General features: G+C 44.9%; 1 protein-coding gene across 1 annotated transcript in view; it reads left to right on the top strand.

Annotated features, from left to right (window-relative positions):
• Positions 1-2,689, top strand: part of RALA (RAS like proto-oncogene A) — a 78,443-nt gene extending 75,754 nt beyond the window's left edge. Inside the window, exon 5 of the mRNA XM_082692675.1 lies at positions 718-2,689. Coding sequence (XP_082548801.1) covers positions 718-840 — 123 coding nt within the window. The 3' untranslated portion in view covers positions 841-2,689. The remainder of the gene's footprint in view (positions 1-717) is intronic.
• Positions 2,690-20,586: the final 17,897 nt, after the last annotated feature.

Here is a 20,586-nt window from a genome sequence, read left to right as displayed (position 1 = left end):
TCAGAATTTTAGAGTGTAGACCCTGAAATTTTTTCATCCGGTCATCATACGCATACTTGGAACTACTTATGTACGATGTGAGCCCGTGTCCTTTTAGACCCTTGTCTGTCTGCCCTCCAGCATTTGTCAGCAATATTTAACTTTTGAGTTGGTCTAGTAATTTTTAGCTATTGTGCTAATAGCTCTCATTTGCCAGTTTCTGGATAGGAGACAGAATTAATAAAATCTCAAGTATGTTGCCACAAAGAAAATTGTTTTCTTAGTACCTCGTATCAGAACGATAAAGGAAGCACTCATTTTCCTCAGCTTTGTTTCTCAAAACGGAGCTGAAAACAAATAAGTTATTAAATATAAATTTTATTAAACATAAATTACCTTTAAATATGAATTGGTGAAATACATTCATTAATTGTATCAACAGAATCCACGTCATCTATAGTGCTATTATCTTCTTTATCTTAAAAATTGAGATGGAAAAATTAGGTTATATGATGTGAACAATTGTACCGAAAAGTGTAACTCAGAAAATGTCCCAGCCTTCTCAGTATACCTGGAGAAGGGGACTTTGGTTTTGTGCTGTCTTCTCCCTGTACTCCCTAAACAAGAGCACTTAAGTAGTTACTCTTAGTTCATTCCCAAGGAGTACTGCTGTGGTTCCAAGAAGTACCAAGCTCACGTTATCTGTTGGCTTTATTTACCCTGTTTTCTTCTTTCTAGGTATTTTTTGATCTGATGAGGGAAATTCGAGCCAGAAAGATGGAAGACAGCAAAGAAAAGAATGGAAAAAAGAAGAGGAAAAGTTTAGCCAAGAGAATCAGAGAAAGATGCTGCATTTTATAATCAAAGCCCAAACTCCTTTCTTATCTTGACCATACTAATAAATATAATTTATAAGCATTGCCATTGAAGGCTCAATTGACTGAAATTACTTTAACAATTTGGAAATTGTTATGTATCACTAAAAGCATGAATTGGAACTGCACTGAAAGTCAAATTCACTTTTAAAAAAAAAGCAATTAATGTGGCTTCACCAAGAAGCAAAGTTCAACTTCTTTCATAATTGCCTACATTTATTGCGGTCCTGAATGTAGCGTGTGGGCTAGTGTTTCAAGGGCAGTCTTTCTGGAACTGTTAGAGCTGAGATGGGGTAGGGGGATGGGAGGAAAGGCTACTCCCTCTGGTTTATTATAAAGCTGAAATTTTATATCATTTTAAAATGTCTTGGTCTTCTACTGCCTTGAAAAATGACAATTGTGAACATGGTAGTTAAACTGTACCACTTTTTTTAACCATTGTTATGCAAAATATAGAAGAAAAGTTGTTGGCATGATTGTTGCATATAGTTCAATTGAGAGTGATTCATCTGTGAACCTGCATTAATTACCTGGTGATTAACGTGGAAAAGTGGTGTAAACTTGTACATGGAAATTTTTGAATATGCCTTAATTTAGAAACCGAAAAATACCCGGTGACATCATCCTGGGTGTGTCCTCACTGGTGCCGTGGGCCCATCGCCCCGCGTGTCCTGGTGAGAGAAAATTTGCCTGGTGTGGAGTACAACTTTTGTATAGAAGATTCGTAAAAAAATAACCGTCTGCTAGGATCTGTCCAAATTTACAATGTGTGCCATACTCTGGTTCTTGAAAGTGAGGTTCCAGAGCACCTCGATTACTTTTGACTAACTGTAAGGTAGTTTGCAAAAAAGGGCCAGCATATGCTTGTAAGATACCTTGAGGCCGTGAGGATTCAGCGCAGTCACGTTTCAGTGATCCCTCTTTTTCTTTAAAATGCCGGTCCCCGGAAATCCCTTTCTGCAAGTGGTGAGCATGTGTTAAGTTGTTGGTCTCTCTGGAACGGGAAGAACGTCATTAGTGCTAACGCATTTTGCCCTGGAACACCTGGGGAAGGCGCGCGTGCTGGCCAGCCGGGCTCAGGAGGTGACAGCTGGGCTCTGGGAGAGTTTTCAGGAGTCATCACGAAGAACACCAGAGCCACACTGTCCTGACATTAACACCAGGCCGTCAGCCCCGAGTGTAGTGCAGGAAGTGTGTGTGGCAGACGCAGGCCAGACATGAGCTTGTGTCACCGTTGTGTGGTGCGTCCCCTGGAAGAAATCTAGCATGCTATCTGGGAACATAATTTCAACAGGAAATACACTGAGGTCCAGAGTTTTCGTTTCTTCTTCGGAATTGGTCTAAGACAGTTGATTCAACAAAGTTCGTCTTTCTTTTGGCTCAGTCCTAATTTCAACAAGTCCAAGATGTGTTCAGGCATTCCAGGTAACAGGTGTGTACGTAAAGTTAACAAAAATAGGCTTTTTAGGAACTCAGCTCTTTAGATATTCCATCTGGCTTGTCCTGTTAAATATTGGTCCTTAAAGGGTTGGAGATGTACATCTTTCGTTTCATATTTTTCATAGGCTATGCCATGTGCAGAATTAAAGTCACCCGTGTGACAGCCGCCCCGCGGGCCCAGCGACCTCCGTGTGTACTCACTGCAGTCTCATCTAACCAGGGGTCCTAACCACTAACATTGTGACTTTGCTTTAGACCTTTCCTCTCCTGGGTACTGAGGTGCTATGAAGCCAACTGACAAAGATGCATCACATGTCTTAGGCTGATGCCATTACCCGACTGGTTTATTTGCAAAATTGAGCCATTTAAAGACCAATAAACTTCCTTTTTTTAAATGCTTGTGGTGTTACTTGATGTTTACTATATATATATATATGTAATATGTAACATTCAGACTTAACCTCTGCAGCTTTACAGGAGATTTTAAAACCGCTAAATCTCAGAGCACCTGCGTGCCTCATTCAGTTGAGCGTCTACCTTCTGCATGGGTCATGAGCTCGTGGTCCTGGGATCGAGCCATGCATCGGGCTGTCCACTCCACAGCGAGTCAGCCTCTCCCTCTGCCTCTATGATTGCTTTCGCTCTCTCTAAAATAAATAAAATCTTTAAAAATATGTAAATAAATAAAACCACTAAGTCTCCAGGCACCTGGGTGGCTCAGTCGGTTAAGCATCTGCCTTTGGCTTGGGTCATGATCCCAGGGTTCAAGCCCCGTGTCCAGTTCTCTGCTCAGTGGGTAGCCTGCTGCTCCCCCCTACTTGTGCACTTTATCTCTCTGTCAAATAAAGAAAACCCTGGGGTGCCTGGGTGGCTCAGGGGTTTAAGCCTCTGCCTTCAGCTCAGGTCATGATCTCCGGGACCTGGGATCGAGCCCTGCATCGGGCTCTCTGCTTAGCGGGGAGCCTGCTTCTCTCTCTCTCTCTCTCTCTCTCTCTCTCTCTCTGCCTGCCTCTCTGTCTACTCGTGATCTCTCTCTGTCAAATAAATAAATAAAATATTTTTTTAAAAAAGTGGAACCATAAAGTTTCAGAGTAAACCACATTTTAAAAAAAAAAAAAATTTTTTTAAATAAAAAAATAAAGAAAACCTTAAAAAAAAAAAAAAAAAAAAACTAAATCTCTTGAACTCTCAGTTTAGGGCTTGCTTTTGGGTAACACCAGATTCCCTCAGTGACCGTAGCCTCGGTGCTCTGTGGGAGAGTCCCGTGAGCATAATTACAAGGGAGATTCCCTTATGTGGTCATGAAAGTCACATTGTGTGCAGTACTTTCTGAGTACCGCTGATGTCCAGAGTGACCAGGGGATGGCTTTGTATTCATGTTCTAATCAGAATGATCCCCACAGATCATTTATTTCCAAATTGTGACAGGAGTCACCACGCTGCTACCATCTCACGGGCCTCAGGCCTTTCATTCTCCCTCACGTCAGATGTCTGGTGGGAAATGGTGGTGGTAACTATCAAAGAGCCTGGGGGTTAGGAACGATCTGGCCCAATTTTGACTGAGCACTACCTTTTCAAAAGCCAGTTGATTTTAATTTCTTAATTCATAAACAGTGCCAGAATGAGCACATTTGAGTTTTAGTTGGCATAGTTTTAACCTCACTGGACCCATTTTTTTTTTAAGATTTTATTTGGCGGGGAGAGAGTGAGGGTGCATGAGCGGGGATGGGGGGGTTGCAGGGGGAGAGAAGGGGACCTCCACTGAGCTTGGAGCCCAACTCGGGGCTCAATCCCATCACCTGAGATCATGACTTGAGCTGAAACCAAGAGTCAAACGCTTGACCAACTGAGTCCCTGGACCTGTTTTTGACACCAATATGGGGTATGCTGTTAAATATTACATACCAACAAAGGTTAAAGTTCCAGTCTTAAACTAAATCAGAATGCCATGTCTCAAAATTGTGCAACAGGGCCATAAAAGTTAATACTTGGCAACCTTATGTTACCACCATTATAGTAAAACTGTCAAACCATTTACGAAAAGTTCCTGCAAAGTTTTAAAAATAACCCTTTTGACTGAACCCAGTGTTGTAAGTCTCCTTCAGCCAACAGCAAGAGTGGCTGGTCACTAGAGGCCTTCGTTCGTGCCTTTCCTTTTCAGGCCATATTTGTGGGCGCTGCTGGGAATAGAACAGGGAAAGAACAAACAGGGGTTGGGGCGACTAGGGAGTCACACTGAAGAAAGGACCTCTGTACCCCATGCAGAAAGAGGGTAAGTATAAAAAAAAAAATTAGGTCTACTTATTCTGGGCTGGACAACTCCCTATTTCTTACGATTGCCAACATGGGAAACAATCCTAAGAAGTCGCACCTGAGTGGCGACTCAGTCTGTGAGCGTCAGACTCGATCTCAGCTCAGGTCTTGATCTCAGGTTCGTGAGTTTGAGCCCTGCATTGGATATGGAACCTACTTAAAAATAATAATAATGACAATACATCTTATGTGCCAGATATTGTGTACATGTAGTTAAACTTAATGTTCATTAGGACCAGTAACGCCCAGGGCCACAAGGCTAGCAACTACCTGCCCGCAAAGGAAGCACAGCAGGGGGGGACCCCATGCCCTTCGACGTTGCACAGTGCAGGAGGAGCAGAGTGGAGACAAGAACGAATTGTTGGGTAGCCGGGAACAAGGTGGGATGTGCCCCAGGTGTCCCCACGATGGTGGCAGCCGCTTCAGCGCTGATGGCCTGGCTGGGAGCCAGTGGCCAAGAGGCCCCTTGTGTGGACAGCCTGGTTGGTAAAAGAAAGGCCAAGTGCCCGAGGGAAAGCTTTGTGCAGTGCTCCACCGCGGACTCAGGCCTCACTGTGCTTTTTCCGGAACCTTGGGAAGGAGCAGCCTGCCTTGGGGATGGCCAGCAGTTTCATCCAGAGTCTCCTGGCTGCAGAGTAACGTCCTCCTGGCCCTGCGCTCCAGCAGCCCTGCACACAGCTGCTGCGGACAGAGGCCTGGGGGCTGCCGGGTGTGGGGAGCGGGGAGTTTGGGCCATCCGTAGTCTGTCTCCGCAGAACACCACTCCTGGGGGGCGGCCGGGGCCAGGGGCTGATCTGTTAGAAGAATAAGACAGCTTTTACCCAAAGCCCCGACAAAACCCAACAGCTGGCATGTTCAGGTGCTTCCAGCCCCCCACCCCACCGCCACAGGAAATGCTCCTAAGGGCAGAGTGTTCCACACACAAGGGTCTGCGGATTGACCTTGGCAGGACTGGATGAAGTTGGCCCACAGATATAACAGCCACAAGGAGCCTTCAGACCAGAGAGGAGACAGGTTCTATGGATGGCGTCAAACAACAGAGGAAGTGCTATTGAAGTGTGGAAAAGTCCCATGGGAAGAAAAAGTTGGGGGAGGGGTCACAGAGTCACTCCTATCCGTGGGCCAGTGTTGTCTATTTAACTTATTACAGAAAAACTTCGTCATTCATAAGAGTAGAGAAGAAAGTAGGACAGACACCCACCGACACCCTGTATGGTCCGTCCAGGTTCACTAGGCAGCAACATTTTGCCAATTACATTTTTCTTTCTGGAATATTTTAAAGTAACCCCAAGAAATTATATCACTGTACCCGTAAGTACTTCTTTTTTGTTTTTGTTTTTAAAGATTTTATTTATTTATTTGACAGAGATCACAAGTAGAGAGGCAGGCGGCGGGGAGGCAGTTTAGCAGGCTCTCCGCTGAGCAGAGAGCCCATGTGGGGCTCGATCCCAGGACCCTGGGATCATGACCCAAGCTGAAGGCAGAGGCTTTAACCCACTGAGTTACCCAGGCGCCCCGTACTTCTCTTTTGTTTGTGAATATTTTAACTTTTTTTAAAGGGATGTATCCATTTTTATTTTATTTACTTCTTTAAGTAATATCTACACCCAACATGGGACTCAAACTCACGACTCCTGAGACCAAGAGTTGCGCACTCCAAGCTTCCCCATTGTTTCTGAATATTTTAAAACAAAATCCCACTATTACCTCATTTCACCTGTGAATACTTCAGCATAAACCTTCAATAGGTAAAGATGATTTTTGTTCATCAAACATGCTAACAAAATTAATAGTAATCCCTTAATACTGTTTAAAACCCAGTCTATATTCAAATTTTTGCTGTTTTCTCCCACCAACTCTCTTTTTTGTTTGTTTGTTTGTTTCTGTTGGGATCCAAATACGGTACACACATCATATATTTTACTGCATGTTCAAGTCTTTTATTTTACAAATTTTGTGTTACAATAATTTTAGATTTACAGTCCAGCTGCCAAGATTGGACAGAGCGCTCCTGTATATCCTTCTCCAGCAGAGCCCAGTCATACTTGTCACAAGACATAGTTAACATTGGTACACAACAGTTAACTACGGACTTCATGGGATACCACCCGTGTCCCCACTCTTTCTGTTTCACGTTCTAACCCCGAATCCGCACTGGACTTAGTCGTCATGTCTCCGCTGTCCCCTCCAGTTGACGACAGTTCCTAACAGAGTTGAGCTGAAAGCATGTGGGCACGGGCCCCGTGGCAGAGAAGGCACCATCAAGTGTGAGCTCCCTCTTCCCCTCACTGGCCACGGGTCTGAATCCCACTCCTCTTTGCCCTCAGACAGCCCCCATCTTGGCAGCTGGTAGGCAATTGACATACGAAATAGAGGGTCTTATATTCAAAAGGCATGTGGTTCTCGGCTAAGGTGTGGGAAAACATCTCGGAAGGTGATTTGGCAGGATCTATTAAAATATAAAAAGCACAGGGTGCCTGGATGGCTCAGTCAGTTCAGCGTCCAACTCTTGATTTCAACTCAAGTCCTGATCTCAGAGTCATGGGATCCAGCCCTGCATCGGGCTCCGCACTCAGCGTGGAGTCTGCTTGTGATTCTCTCTCTCCCTCAGCCCCGTCTCTCATTCTCTCTCTCTCTCTCCCCCTCCCTCTCTAAAGTAAATATAATCTTAATATATGTGTGTGTGTATACATATGTGTGTATATAAATATATATATGTATATAATACCTTAATGTTCTCAACACTCCCTTTCTCTGCATTGTGCTAAAGGAACACTCACACGTGTGCCCAGAGCCCTGTACAGGGCGGTTCACTGCAGCACTGTTTGCTGGAGACCCATTGGGACCCTCGTGGATGTCTAGGAGCAGAGGTGTGACTAAACATAAATCAGTCACACAATGCAAGGCTTTTTACGACAGTGTGAAGGAACAGACCAGAGATATCTATCAGCATTAAGAAGCTCACTAAAATATCCCTCATTCAAGGGCACCTGGGGTGGCTCAGTGGGTTAAAGCCTCTGTCTTCAGCTCAGGTCATGATCCCAGGGTCCTGGGATCGAGCGCCACATCGGGCTTCCTGCTTAGCAGGGAGCTTGCTTCCTCCTCTCTCTGCCTGCCTCTTTGCCTACTTGTGATCTCTGTTTGTCCAATAAATAAATAAAATATTTTAAAAAAATAAAAATAGAAGAAAAAATCCCTCATTCAAAAATGTATCTTGCACTGCAATACAAACAGTGTAAGTTTTTTGTAAAACCCATATACAAAACAGCACTATATCCATTGTGAGTTTGTGTATCTTGAGAAAAGTATTTCTAAAAACTCTAGGTGCTATACCTCAAATACATAATTGTGGTTATCCCCGGGAGGATGGTAGGAAAGGAACAGATTTGGGGGCTGAAACTTTATCAAACTTACTTTATTATTTTTAAATAAAGAACACATCCGGGGCGCCTGGGTGGCTCAGTGGGTTAAGCCGCTGCCTTCAGCTCGGGTCATGATCTCAGGGTCCTGGGATCGAGTCCCACGTCGGGCTCTCTGCTCAGCAGGGGCCCTGCTTCCCTTCCTCTCTATCTGCCTGCCTCTCTGCCTACTTGTGATCTCTCTCTGTCAAATAAATAAATAAAATCTTTAAAAAAAAAAAGAACACATCCATGTAGGGCATCTTTAAGATTTGATTTATTTATTTGTCAGAGAGAGAGTACGCAAGCACAGGGAGTGGCAGGCAGAGGGAGAAGAGACTCCCTGCTGAGCGAGAAGTCGGATCAGGGACCTGATCCCAGGACTCCAGGATCATGAACTGAGCTGAAGGCAGACGCTTAATTGACTGAGCCAACCAGGTGTCTGGTCACCAAGTAGCTGACTCTTGATCTCAGCTCAGATCTTGATTTCAGGGTCATGAGTTCAAACCCTGTGTTGAGCATGAAGCCTATTTAAAAAAAGAGAGAGAGAGAGAAAAATACATTCATGTACTACTTACATGATCGAAACTAATTTTTTTAAGTATACAAGTACACATACCCAACAAAGGCCTTATATCAAGAATTTACAAAGAACTCTCAAAACTCCACGGTGATAAGCAAACTCTAAGAAACAGACAAAAGGAGCAGCTTAACCCACTGAGCCACCCAGGCGCCCCTGAACTTGGATGTTTATAGCAGCTTTATTTTTAATTGTGGAAACATGGAAGCAACCATGATGTCCTTTGGTAGGGGAATGGATAAATAAATTGTGGTATATCTAATAATGGAATGTTGTTCAATTCTGAAGAATTAAGTGCATACCACTAAGGGAAAGAAGCGAGCCTGAAAAGACACCATATTGTATAACTCCAACTAAATAACACTCCAGAAAAAGCAAAATTATGGAAATAGATAAAAGATGGGTGGTTGCTAGGGTTTAGAGAGGAGGCAGAGCACAAAGGATTTTTAGGGCAGTGAAAATATCCCATGTGATACCATAATGATGGTTACATGTCATTATAAATTTGTTCAAGTCCAGAGAATGTGCAACGCCAGGATGTACACCTAATGTAAATGATGGATTCCTGGTGATAACAATGTGTCTGAATAGGCTCACCAACTGTAATAAGTGTGCCCCACACTCCTATGGGGGATGTGGATAAAGAAGGAAGCTACACATGTGTAGGGGCAGGGTGTACATGTCTCTTAATTTTGGTGTGAACGTAAAACTGATCTAAAAATGGCTCAGTTGGTTGAGCGACTTTCTTTAGCTCAGGTCATGATCCTGGAGTCCCCAGATGGAATCTCACATGGGGCGGTGAGGGGGTCCCTCTGCTTCGGGGGAAGGGGCGGGCCCCTGCTCAGAAGGGGGTCTCCTTCTCCCTCTGACCTTCACCCTGTCATGTTTGCTCTCTCATTCTCTCTCTCTCAGATAAATAAATGAACTCTTTTTTTTTTAAATGGACTTTTTTTAAAAGATTTTATTTATTTATCTGACAGACAGAGATAATAAGTAGGCAGAGAGGCAGGCCGAGGGGGGAGAGCAGCAGGCTCCCTGCTGAGCAGGAAGCCCGATGCGGGGCTCAATCCCAGGATCCTGGGATCACAACCTGAGACTTTAACCCACTGAGCCACCCAGACACCCCTAAAGTCTACTTTAAAAAACACAGGCACCTGGGTGGCACAGTCAGTTAAGTGTGTCCGACTCTCGGTTTCAGCTCAGGTCATGATCTCAGCATCAGGAGATCCAGCCCCGTGACAGGCTCGGCGGTCAGCACAGAGTCTGCTTGAGATTCTCTCTCTCCCTCTCCCCCTGCCCCCCACGCCACCCTCCACATACATGCATGCTCTCTCCCTCAAATAAATAAAACTTTAAAAATAAATAAATAAAAATAAAAAATAAAAATGCATGCTAAAAAACCCTCTCCATTTGCAGACAACATGATTTTGCATATAGAAAATCCTAAGGAGGGGGTGCCTGGGTGGCTCAGTTGGTTAAACTTAGGGCATGATCCTGGGGTCCTGGGATGGAGCCCAGAGTCGGGCTGCCTTCTCAGGGGGGAGCCTGCTTCTTCCTCTCCCTGTACCCCTCCCTACTGCTCATGCTCTCTCTCATTCAAATAAGTAAATAAAAATCTTTTTTAAAAAAAGACAAAAACAACAAAAGAAACATATATAGATAAATTGGACTTCATCAAAATTAAAGTTATTTGTGCTTCAAAGAATACCACCAAGGAAGCATAAAGAATGGAAGAAAATATTTGCAAACCATAATTCTGAGGGACTTGTATCTAGATTATATGAGAAAACTCTTACAACAATAAGAAGATAAATAACCCAATTTAAAAATGGACACTAAGGATTCGAGTAGACATTTTTTCCAAAAAAGATATGCAAAAGGCCATATGAAATGATGGTCAATGTCTCTAGTCATTAGAAAAAGTCAAATCAAAACCACAGTGAGGGGCGCCTGGCTGGCTCGGTCGGTGGAGTGTGTGACCCTTGATCTCAAAGTTGTGAGTTCGAGCCCCATGTTGGGGGTAAAGGTTCCTTAAAAATAAAATCTTTAGGGGCATCTGGGGGCTCAGTTGGTTAAGCATCTGCCGTCAGCGTTCTGGGATCAAGCCCCACACTAGGCTCCCTGCTCAGTGGGGAGCCTGCTTCTCCCTCTCCTCCTTGCTTGTGCTCTCTCGCTCTTTCTCCCAAATCAATAAAGAAACATATAAAAATAAAATTTTTATATAAAAATATATAAAATATATAAAAACATAAATTAAAAAAATAAATAAAAATAAAATCTTTTTTGAAAAACCACAATGAGATCCTACTCCTCACTCCCCAAGATGGCTGGAATCAAAAAGACAGACAATCACAGGTGGGGATGTGGAGAGATAGGAACCCTCGTCCACCACTGGTGAGACCGTGAGCTAGCACAGCTGCTTGGGGAACAGCTGGGCAGTGTTACAGGATTCCCTTGCCTGTAGCGTCCAGGGTTCGTGGTCGAGCAGCTCTGAAGAATGAGGAGATAGACCAGATAAAGAGTGGTGGGCAGCAAAGCAACGTTTATTGAGCGATAATGCAAAGAAGAGGGAGCCAAACCCAGTTGGTTGCTTCTGGATTTTCTAAGTCTAGGGGGTTTTATGGGCTTGTGGGCAGGCTGTTTTAATCCGATTTACCATTCATGCGCATCCAGTCAGGTTTTTGTCATCTATCACCTGGGAAAGAGTGGAGGGTTCCTTCCAGGCTGGTGTCAAATCCTTTTAAGGATGGTTTCCTCTTAGGGCAGGGGTTCCTGGTTCTTGTCTGCCTTTCTTCCAACTATCCTTCCTTAGCAGTTCCCGAAAAGGTTACAAAGAGAGTTACGTAAAATCTGGCAATCCATGCCTAGGTACAACCTAAAAAAAATAAAAACCTAGATCCACACAGAAGCTTGTATGTAAATTTTCCTGGCAGCATTACTCATAATAGCCATGAGTAGAAACAATTGATCAATTCGTAAGAGCCAATCAATTCAATCAATAAAATAGCCAACCAATTCAATCAATTCATTGTAGACCAAAGTGGAAACAATGGATAAACGGAGAAACAAAGGTGCTACATCCATTCCACGGACTATTAGTCAGCAGGAAAAATGAATAAAGTCCTGGGCACCTGGGTGGCTCAGTTGGTTAAGAGACTGCCGTCGGCTCAGGTCATGATCTTGGAGTCCCAGAATCAAGTCCCGCATTGGGGTCCCTGCTCAGTGGGGAGTCTGCTTCTCCCTCTGGCCCTACCCCCTCTCCTGCTCTCTCATTCTCTCTATTTCAAATAAATAAATAAAATCTTTAAACAAAAAAAGTAATAAAGTCCTGATTCTTGCTACCGCTGGAATGAACCTTGATGACAACCTCCTCAGTGAAAGAAGTCAGACTATAAAAAGCTAAATAGATATGATTATAAATATTAGATTATTTCATTTGTAGGAAATGTCCAGAACAGGCGATTCTCTACAGAAAGAAAGCAGATCAGTAGTTGGGGAGGGATGAGGGTTGGGGAGAAATCAGAAGCCCATGAGGACTGGTGGGAAGTTTTTTTTTGGGGTAACAGAAAGGTTCTGACTTGATTCTGCTGATGGTTGCCGACGTCTTTTACTACATTAAGGCCCCTCAACTGTGCACTTTAAATGAATGGTATGTGAGTTATATATCCCTCAAGCTGTCACCTTTCAAATGAAGACTGCATACTTTACAGTCCATTTATAGAACATTTCTCATCTAGAAATGGGTGGGTGTGAACATAAAGAAGCAGAAGGAAGGAGTTCTGTTTCAGTGATGAAACAGATCTGTATCTTAAATGCGGGAATTTCTATGCAGATCCATACAAGTTGCAAACACGAATGAATACAGGTTTTTTGTTTGTTTTAATTTAAAAAGTGATGAAAAGTGGGATGCCTGGGTGGCTCAGTTGGTAAAGAGTCTGCCTTTGGCTCAGGTCATGATCCCAGGGTCCTGGGCACCCTGCTCAGTGAGGAGCCTGCCTCTGCCTCTCCCTCTCCCTCTGCAGCTCCCCCTTTTAAAAAAAGATTTTATTTATTTATTCAACAAAGAGAGACACAGCAAGAGAGGGAACACAGCATGGGGAGTGGGAGAGGAAGAAGCAGGCTCCCCGCGGAGCAGGGAGCCTGATGTGGGGCTTAATCTCAGGACCCTAGAATCATTACCTAAGCCAAAGGCAGACGCTTAACAACTGAGCCACCAAGGCACCCCACAAATAAATAAAATCTTAAACAACAACAATAAAAAAGATGAAGTGTGAATAAGACCTGTAGCCTAGATCACTCTTTTTTTTTTTTTTCAGCATTCCAAGATTCATTGTTTATGTGCCACACCCAGTGCTCCAGGCAACACGTGCCCTCCTCAATACTCACCACCAGGCTCACCCAACCTCCCAATCCCCTCCCCTCCAAAACCCTCAGTTTGTTTCTCAGAATCCACAGTCTCTCATCTCTTCCTCCAAATTCCCCCAACTCTGTTTTCCTTTCCTTCTCCTAATGTCCTCCATGTTATTCCTTATGCTTCACAAGTAAGTGAAACCATATGATAATTGACTTTCTCTGCTTGACTTACTTCACTCAGCATAATCTCCTCCAGTTCCATCCATGTTGATGTAAAAGTTGGGTATTCATCCTTTCTGGTGGAGGCATAATACTCCATTGTATACATGGACCACATCTTCTTTATCCATTTGTCCGTTGAAGGGCATCTTGGTTCTTTCCACAGTTTGGTGACTGTGGCCTTTGCTGCTATGAACATTGGGGCTATGAACATTGGGGTACAGATGGCCCTTTTTTCACCACATCAGTATCTTTGGGGCAAATACCCAGTAGTGCAATTGCAGGGTCATAGGGAAGCTCTATTTTTAATTTCTTAAGGAATCTCCACACTGTTCTCCAAAGTGGCCGTACCAACTTGCATTCCCACCAACAGTATAAAAGGGTTCCCGTTTCTCCACATCCCTTCCAGCACACGTTGTTTACTGTCTTGTTAATTTTGGCCATTCTAACTAGTGTAAGGTGATATCTCAATGTGGTTCTTATTTGAATCTCCCAGTTGGCTAATGATGATGAACATTTTCTCATGTGTCTGTTAGCCATTTGTTGTCTTCTTTGGAGAAGTGTCTGTTTATGTCTTCTGCCCATTTTTTGACATGATTATTTGTTTTGTGTGTGTTGAGTTTGAGAAGTTTTTTTAATAAATCTTGGATATCAGCCCTTTGTCTGTAGTGTCATTTGCCAATATCTTCCCCCATTCCGTGGGTTGCCTCTTTTTTTTGTTGACTGTTTCCTTTGATGTGCAGAAGATTTTGATCTTGATGAAGTCCCAAAAGTTCATTTTCACTTTTGTTTCCTTTGCCTTTGGAGACATGTCTTGAAAGAAATAAACCTAACCAAAGAGGTAAAGGATCTGAACTTGAGGAACTACAGAACACTCATGAAAGAAATTGAAGAAGATACGAAAAGATGGAAGAGCATTCCATGCTCATGGATCCAAAGAATAAACACCATTAAAATGTCTATACTAGGGACGCCTGGGTGGCTCAGTTGGTTGGACGACTGCCTTCGGCTCAGGTCATGATCCTGGAGTCCAGGGATCGAGTCCCGCATCACACTCCCAGCTCCATGGGGAGTCTGCTTCTCTCTCTGACCTTCTCCTCGTTCATGCTCTCTCTCACTGTCTCTCTCTCAAGTAAATAAATAAAATCTTAAAAAAAAAATGTCTATACTACCCAGAGCCATCTATACTTTCAATGCCATCCCGATCAAAATTCCACCGGCATTTTTCGAAGTGCTGAAACAAACAATCCTAAAATTTGTATGGAACCAGAAAAGACCCCTAATTGCTAAGGAAGTGTTGAAAAAGAAAAACAAAACTGGGAGCATCATGTTGCCTGATTTCAAGCTTTACTACAAAGCTGTGATCACCAAAACAGCATGGTACTGGCACAAAAACAGACACATAGACCAATGGAACAGATTAGAGAGCCCAGATATGGACCCGCAACTCTTTGTGGTCAAATAATCTTTGACAAAGCAGGAAAAAATATCCAGTTTCGGAAAAAAGACAGTCTCTTCAATAAATGGTGCTGGGAAAATTGGACAGCTATGTGTAGAAGGATGAAACTTGACCATTCTTTTACACCGTACACAATGATAAACTTGAAATGGATGAAAGACCCCAACATGAGGCAGGAATCTATCAAAATCTTAGGGGACAACATAGGCAGTAGTAACCTCTTCAACATCAGCCACAACAACTTCTTTCAAGACATGCCTCCAAAGGCAAAGGAAATAGAACACTCTTGTGCCAATGTCAATCTCCTGATTTTGAGGTCACTGGTGGGGGGAGAGAGGTGAAGGGGACACAGGACTCTGTACTAATTGTGCGGCATCCTGACAGCCAATAATTATTTCAAGATAAAAAATGTAAGATTAAAAAAAAATGTAAGATTAAATAGAATTTTCCAAACTTGGAATGCTCTCTCTTCTGAGAAATGATGATTTCTCCATTGCTACAGGTTTTTTTATAAAGATTTTATTTATTTATTTGACAGACAGACATCACAAGTAGGCAGAGAGGGAGGGAAGCAGGCTCCCCGCTGAGCAGAGAGCCCGATGAGGGGTCTCTGAACCTCCCAGAACCCTGAGACCATGACCGGAGCCAAAGGCAGAGGCCTAACCCACTGAGCCACCCAGGCACCCCCATTCATTGCTACAGTTTGAAAAAGGTTACATGACTCCATTATCAAGATGGCAAAAAATATATATAGTTAGTTTGTTCAAGGGCTGGCAACCGGAAAGTCTTTTCTAGAGCAAAACTTGAATCTGTGGCTCTGCAAGCCATGGGATGCCCTCCACCCCCACCCTGGGGTTCCCCAGGCCTGAGTGTGTGATCTGGAATGTGGAATTCTCCCAGAAGTGCCTGGAAGGGCCAGCTGCCCTCAAGGGCTCCAGGTGACACAAAGCTCTGTTTCTTCTGAGGCTGACACAATGCTTCAGTTCAGCTCTCAACGAGCAAACCCAGCCCCAGCCCCAGCTCTTATATAATGATGCTAGAAGTAGACAGGGAGTAGGGGAGAGGCTCTTTCCAGAAACATCTTCAATAAGAAACAGAGCAACTTCCAGCTCCAGGAGACATCTGAAGTTGGAGACCAAGTCTTACTTTTGAATCCTCCCCCATCCCACCCCACTCCCCGCCTCAGTGCCTTGCCCAAAACAAGAGAAACACCTTCTGGATGAAGGTGTTCCCTCTCAGTCCTAGCGGGTCTCAACTATGGCTACACATTAGAGCTTTTAAAACATCTGCCACAGCCAGTTCCACACCAGAACAGTTAAATCAGATTTTGCTCTTGTTTTTCTTGCTTTCCGATTTCACAGCACCCTCAATGTCCTTCTTACATCGCCCTCAGTGGTGAGCTTCTGAGGGATGTTTTTTATGAAGACCTTCAGTAGAGGACAAGAGTTATCCATCCCCAGGAGGTTTCAGTCAAGTCAATATCCAGTTTGGGGCTTATCTAAGCGACTGTCAATTTATTGTCTCTACATTAGAGTCAGCAAGCCGTCTTGCTCAACTATAGACCCCAACCATTAAAATCAGAAACAGACAAGAGACAAGACAGCTCAACTCCTGCTGTCACTGAAACCCATGGTTCTCATTTCTCATTGCAACTTCTTGAGGCATGGAAGATGTTTTGCAATGACTGGAACATTCCAATTGCCAGGTTGGGAAAGCCCCGAGAGCAATGAAACGCCTTAGAAGACCACCCCCACAGGTGCCCCCACCGCCGCGCCCACCCACGATCACATGCTGAACAATCCCCACCCCCAACCTCACGTAGGATCTCTGGCTCTCTGCCTGTTCTGTCACACCTGACCCAGCTGCCAGCACTTGAAATAAGTGTCTCCCTTTCTCTTTTCCAAAAACCTTGTCTCTTGAGTTATGGGCTTCTCTTGCTGCAGGTCTATCTGAGTTTGGTTGGCAACAGCATTGGCAAACCCAGCCAAGAGCTAAGTTTTCAATTTGTCCAGCCCCTCCCCCACCACCCCAACCTGGGTTCTGGGCTCATCCGCTCATTTCCGAAGTTCGTGCCCGTTCCAGATCAATGGGTAACACCTGCACTTAGAAAGCATAAACCCCAAAGAGCAAAAGTTGTACAGCGAAAAGCAAGTCGACTTCCCACCTTGGATCCCCAGAGGCCATCCTATGTACCAGCTTACGTTTTCTCCCAGACAGAGCACAAGCAGGGGGAGAGGCAGAAGGAAGAACAAAATTTTCGCTGAGCAGGGAGCCTCCTGTGAGGCTCAAACCCAGAACCCCGGATCATGACCTGAGCCGAAGGCAGATGCTTCATGGACTGAGCCACTCGGGTGCCCCTGGGGGTAGATTCTTAAAGACATCGTCCAGTACTGTCATTGTCGGACACCACATAGAGGTGAATGCTCGTGGGCCAGGCTCATATTTGATAAATTAGCCAGCCTGTCCTCATTCCTGGTCGTTTGTGAGCCTTCATGACCTTTCCCCTGTGAGGGCATAAGCTGTGACATTCTATACTCTCAACCCCAGGGAAAGGAAGGGTACAGCCACACAAAAATGTCCATTCCGGAGTTCTGGCTTTCAGATTACATCTTGAGACAACAGGATGAGAGAGAAAGGTTTTGAGTTTCAAAAGTCAAAGCCCCAAGGGACTCAGAGCGTCTGTTTATGGCAGAAATCATAGATTTGGGTGAATGCAAAGGAGTAATTTTTTTCCTGCCTTAGGAGATTCTCTGAACTGAGGAAAGGAGAAAAAATTCAGAGGAGCAGAGAGAGATGAGGCACTGGTGAGCCCCTGCGAAGGGGAGGACGTGACAGAAACCCAAGTTAGTTGGAAAATCTGAAAGCCAAAGGGCCTGTGCTCACTTCCCTGTGGTAACTCTTGAGGGGGAACCAATCCCCACAGTGAAATCCCAAGCCCAGGATGGCACAAAGTGTACTAGTAAAGGAACAGGAGTCAGCTGCTATGGGTAGAATCTCCACAGTAAAGTATTTATACACTTTGAAATTTCTTAAAAAAAAATTTAATTCCAGTGTAGTTAACATACAGTGTTACACTGGTTTCAGGTGTACAACATAGTGATCCAGCGTTTCCATACATCCTTCCCCTCCCCATCACTGATAGGTGCACTCCTCAGTCCCGGTCACCTGCCTCCTCTGCCCTCCCCCACCCCTCCCCCTGGTAACCATCAGACTATTCTCCACAGTTAAGACTCAGGTCCTTGGTTCTTCTCTCCGGGTTTTGTTTTGTTTTTGTTTTTGTTTTTCCCTTTGCTTATTTGTTTTGTTTCTTAAATTCCACATATGAGCGAAGTCATATGGCATTTGTCTTTCTCCCACTGGATTATTTCACTAAGCAGGACCCCATGATATCTTCTAGACCCATCTGTAAGAATACAGAACACTTCACGAATTTGCAAGTCATCCTGGCTCGGACGCCATGCTAATCTCTGTATCATTTCCAATTTTTAGTACATCAAAGTGAGCACTGAAATTTATTTATTTATTTTTAAGATTTTATTTATTTGAGAGAGAGAGAGCACGAGAGCACAAGAGCAGGATGGGGGGGGGGGCAGAGGGAGAAGCAGGCTGCCCCGTTGAACAGGGAGCCAAATGTGGGGCTCAAATCTGGGACCCTGAGATCATGACCTGAGCCAAAGGCAGACTGACTGAGCCACTGAGCCACCCAGACGCCCCTGAAATTTACTTCTCTTTAAAGTAAAAGCCCAGGTTGAATGTCCAGGGTTGGAGGTATGCTCCCCACTATGCGGAACCCAGGCTCCTCTGCACTGCTGCTTCATCTGCAATGGTCTCAGCATCGGAGTTCAAGTTCTGGGTGGCAAGACAGAGGAAGAGACAGTGACAAAACAAGGGAACCCACAAGCTGTTTCCTAAGGGCCGGCTAGGGACACTCTTGCATACTTCTTTTCTTTTAAAGATTTTACTTATTTGAGAGAGAGCGCGTGGGCAGGAGGAGAGTGAGAGGGAGAAGCAGACTCTGCACTGAGCACAGACCCCAATGTGAGACTCGATTCCAGGACCCTGAGATCATGACCTGAGCAGAAGGCAGATGCTTCACCGACTGAGCCACCCAGATGCCTAGCTCTTGCATATTTCTATCACAGTCACTAAACAGGAGGTTAGTCATCTCGTATTATGGATTGAATTATGTCCCTCAAAAAGATATGTTGAAGTCCTAATCCCCATGTCTGTGAGTATGACCTCATTTGGAAATAAGATCTTTGCAGATACAATCAGGTTAAGATGGTCATCAAGGATGGGCCCTAATCCAACATGACCCATGGCCTTGTAAGAAGACAGAGAGACACAGACACTGGGAGACACGTAGGGAGAAGACAGCACGTGATGCGGGCGGGCAGACATCCCTCTACAAGCCAAGGAACTCAGGGAATGTCAGCAAGCAGCAGAAGCTGGAAGAGGCGAGAGGATTCCTCTCCTAGCGCCTCCTGAGAGAGGGCCCGTGACACCTTGATTTCGGAACTCTAGCTTCCAGAACTGTGACACCATAAAGTTCTGTTGTTTGAGCACACCTAGTCTGCGGGACAGAATGGACGGTAGGGAGCCACTGTGGCTTCCGAATGGGATAATGATGTGAAGGAAGTTGTTCTAAGGAGACTGTCTCCTTATTGTGCCATTAGGATACTTAGCCACTGGTATAGCAGCCAGCTGGGGCCAGATCTTAAAGGATCTTGAATGCAGTCTTCGGAGTCCTCCAAGGGTGGAAAACACCCAACACAAGACGCCCGCATTCACTCTTTGAGAGGATCCTGAGACAAGGTCATGTGCAAAGGAAAGGCTGCCAGCAGAACTTTCTAGACTCCTGCAGCCCGCATCTTACATAAATGAGCCAAAGATGGCCTCCATGCATCAGTCCCTAGGCTGTTCATTCCTTCACTGTGGGCTGAGACCCAACAGCACTCCCCCATTCCCAGGGCAAAACTCAAATTTTTACATATCCCCTTATTTACAAAGTAGCTCTAACCAGCAGATTTTTAGCCATTTAGAGCCTGCCTGCTTCACATACCTTGCAAGGCACAGCTCCCCCCACGTCTGTGATCCAGAGATAAGATAGAGTCTGATAGTTAGAAGACTCCAAACTGCCCTTTGACTCAGACACTGCCCCCTACCCTGCCCCCCATGCTGCTGAGCAACAGTAGCTAGAACTGTAAGCCCCCTTGCTGAGTCCCACCTCCCTGGTCGTTCCCTTGCCTCCTTCTGCTGGGTGGGGGCTCCTTCCAGCTCACTTTAAGCTTCTCAGGCCCTCACAGACTCCCCCCCGCCCTTGCTCTTGTTCAAGCCCAACCTTGTTAAAACTGGTGTGTGTGTTACTGCCTCTCAAGGTCATATGTTTTTCCTTGGCTGGGCCCCAAATCCCTCGAACCTCGATACCTTACCCTTCTGAGTCCTTCCAAAGACTGCAGCTGAGGCTAGGACCGAGATGCTCGAGTCCAGGCCCAATTCTTCCTGGGTAAATCTTCTGATTCCAGACCAAAGGGGAGAGAATGTACTGGGGCTGAGGGGATGGATACTACCCAGAGGCCTGGAGACTTGGCCCTGAGTTAGCACAAGGGAAGGGCAGCTTTGGGGATATGCTCGGGATGCCATTAAGAAAGGATACACACTCCTGGGGCGCCTGGGTGGCTCAGTAGGTTAAAGCCTCTGCCTCAGGCTCAGGTCATGATCCCAGGGTCCTGGGATAGAGCCCCGGATTGAGCCCCACATCGGGCTCTCTGCTTAGCAGGGAGCCTGCTTCTCCCCCCTCTCTCTCTCTGCCTGCCCCTCTGCCTACTTGTGATTTCTGTCTGTCAAATAAATAAATAAAATCTTAAAAAAAAAAAAAAAAAGAAAGGATACACTCTTTTTTTTTTTTTTTTTTTTTAAGATTTTATTTATTCACTTGACCGAGATCACAAGCAGACGGAGAAGCAGGCA

The sequence above is a fragment of the Mustela nivalis genome (assembly GCF_964662115.1).
Source record: "Mustela nivalis genome assembly, chromosome: 12".
Lineage (NCBI taxonomy): Eukaryota > Metazoa > Chordata > Mammalia > Carnivora > Mustelidae > Mustela > Mustela nivalis.
Note: the sequence above shows the minus strand (reverse complement) of the source record. Positions and strands in the feature narration are given on the sequence as shown.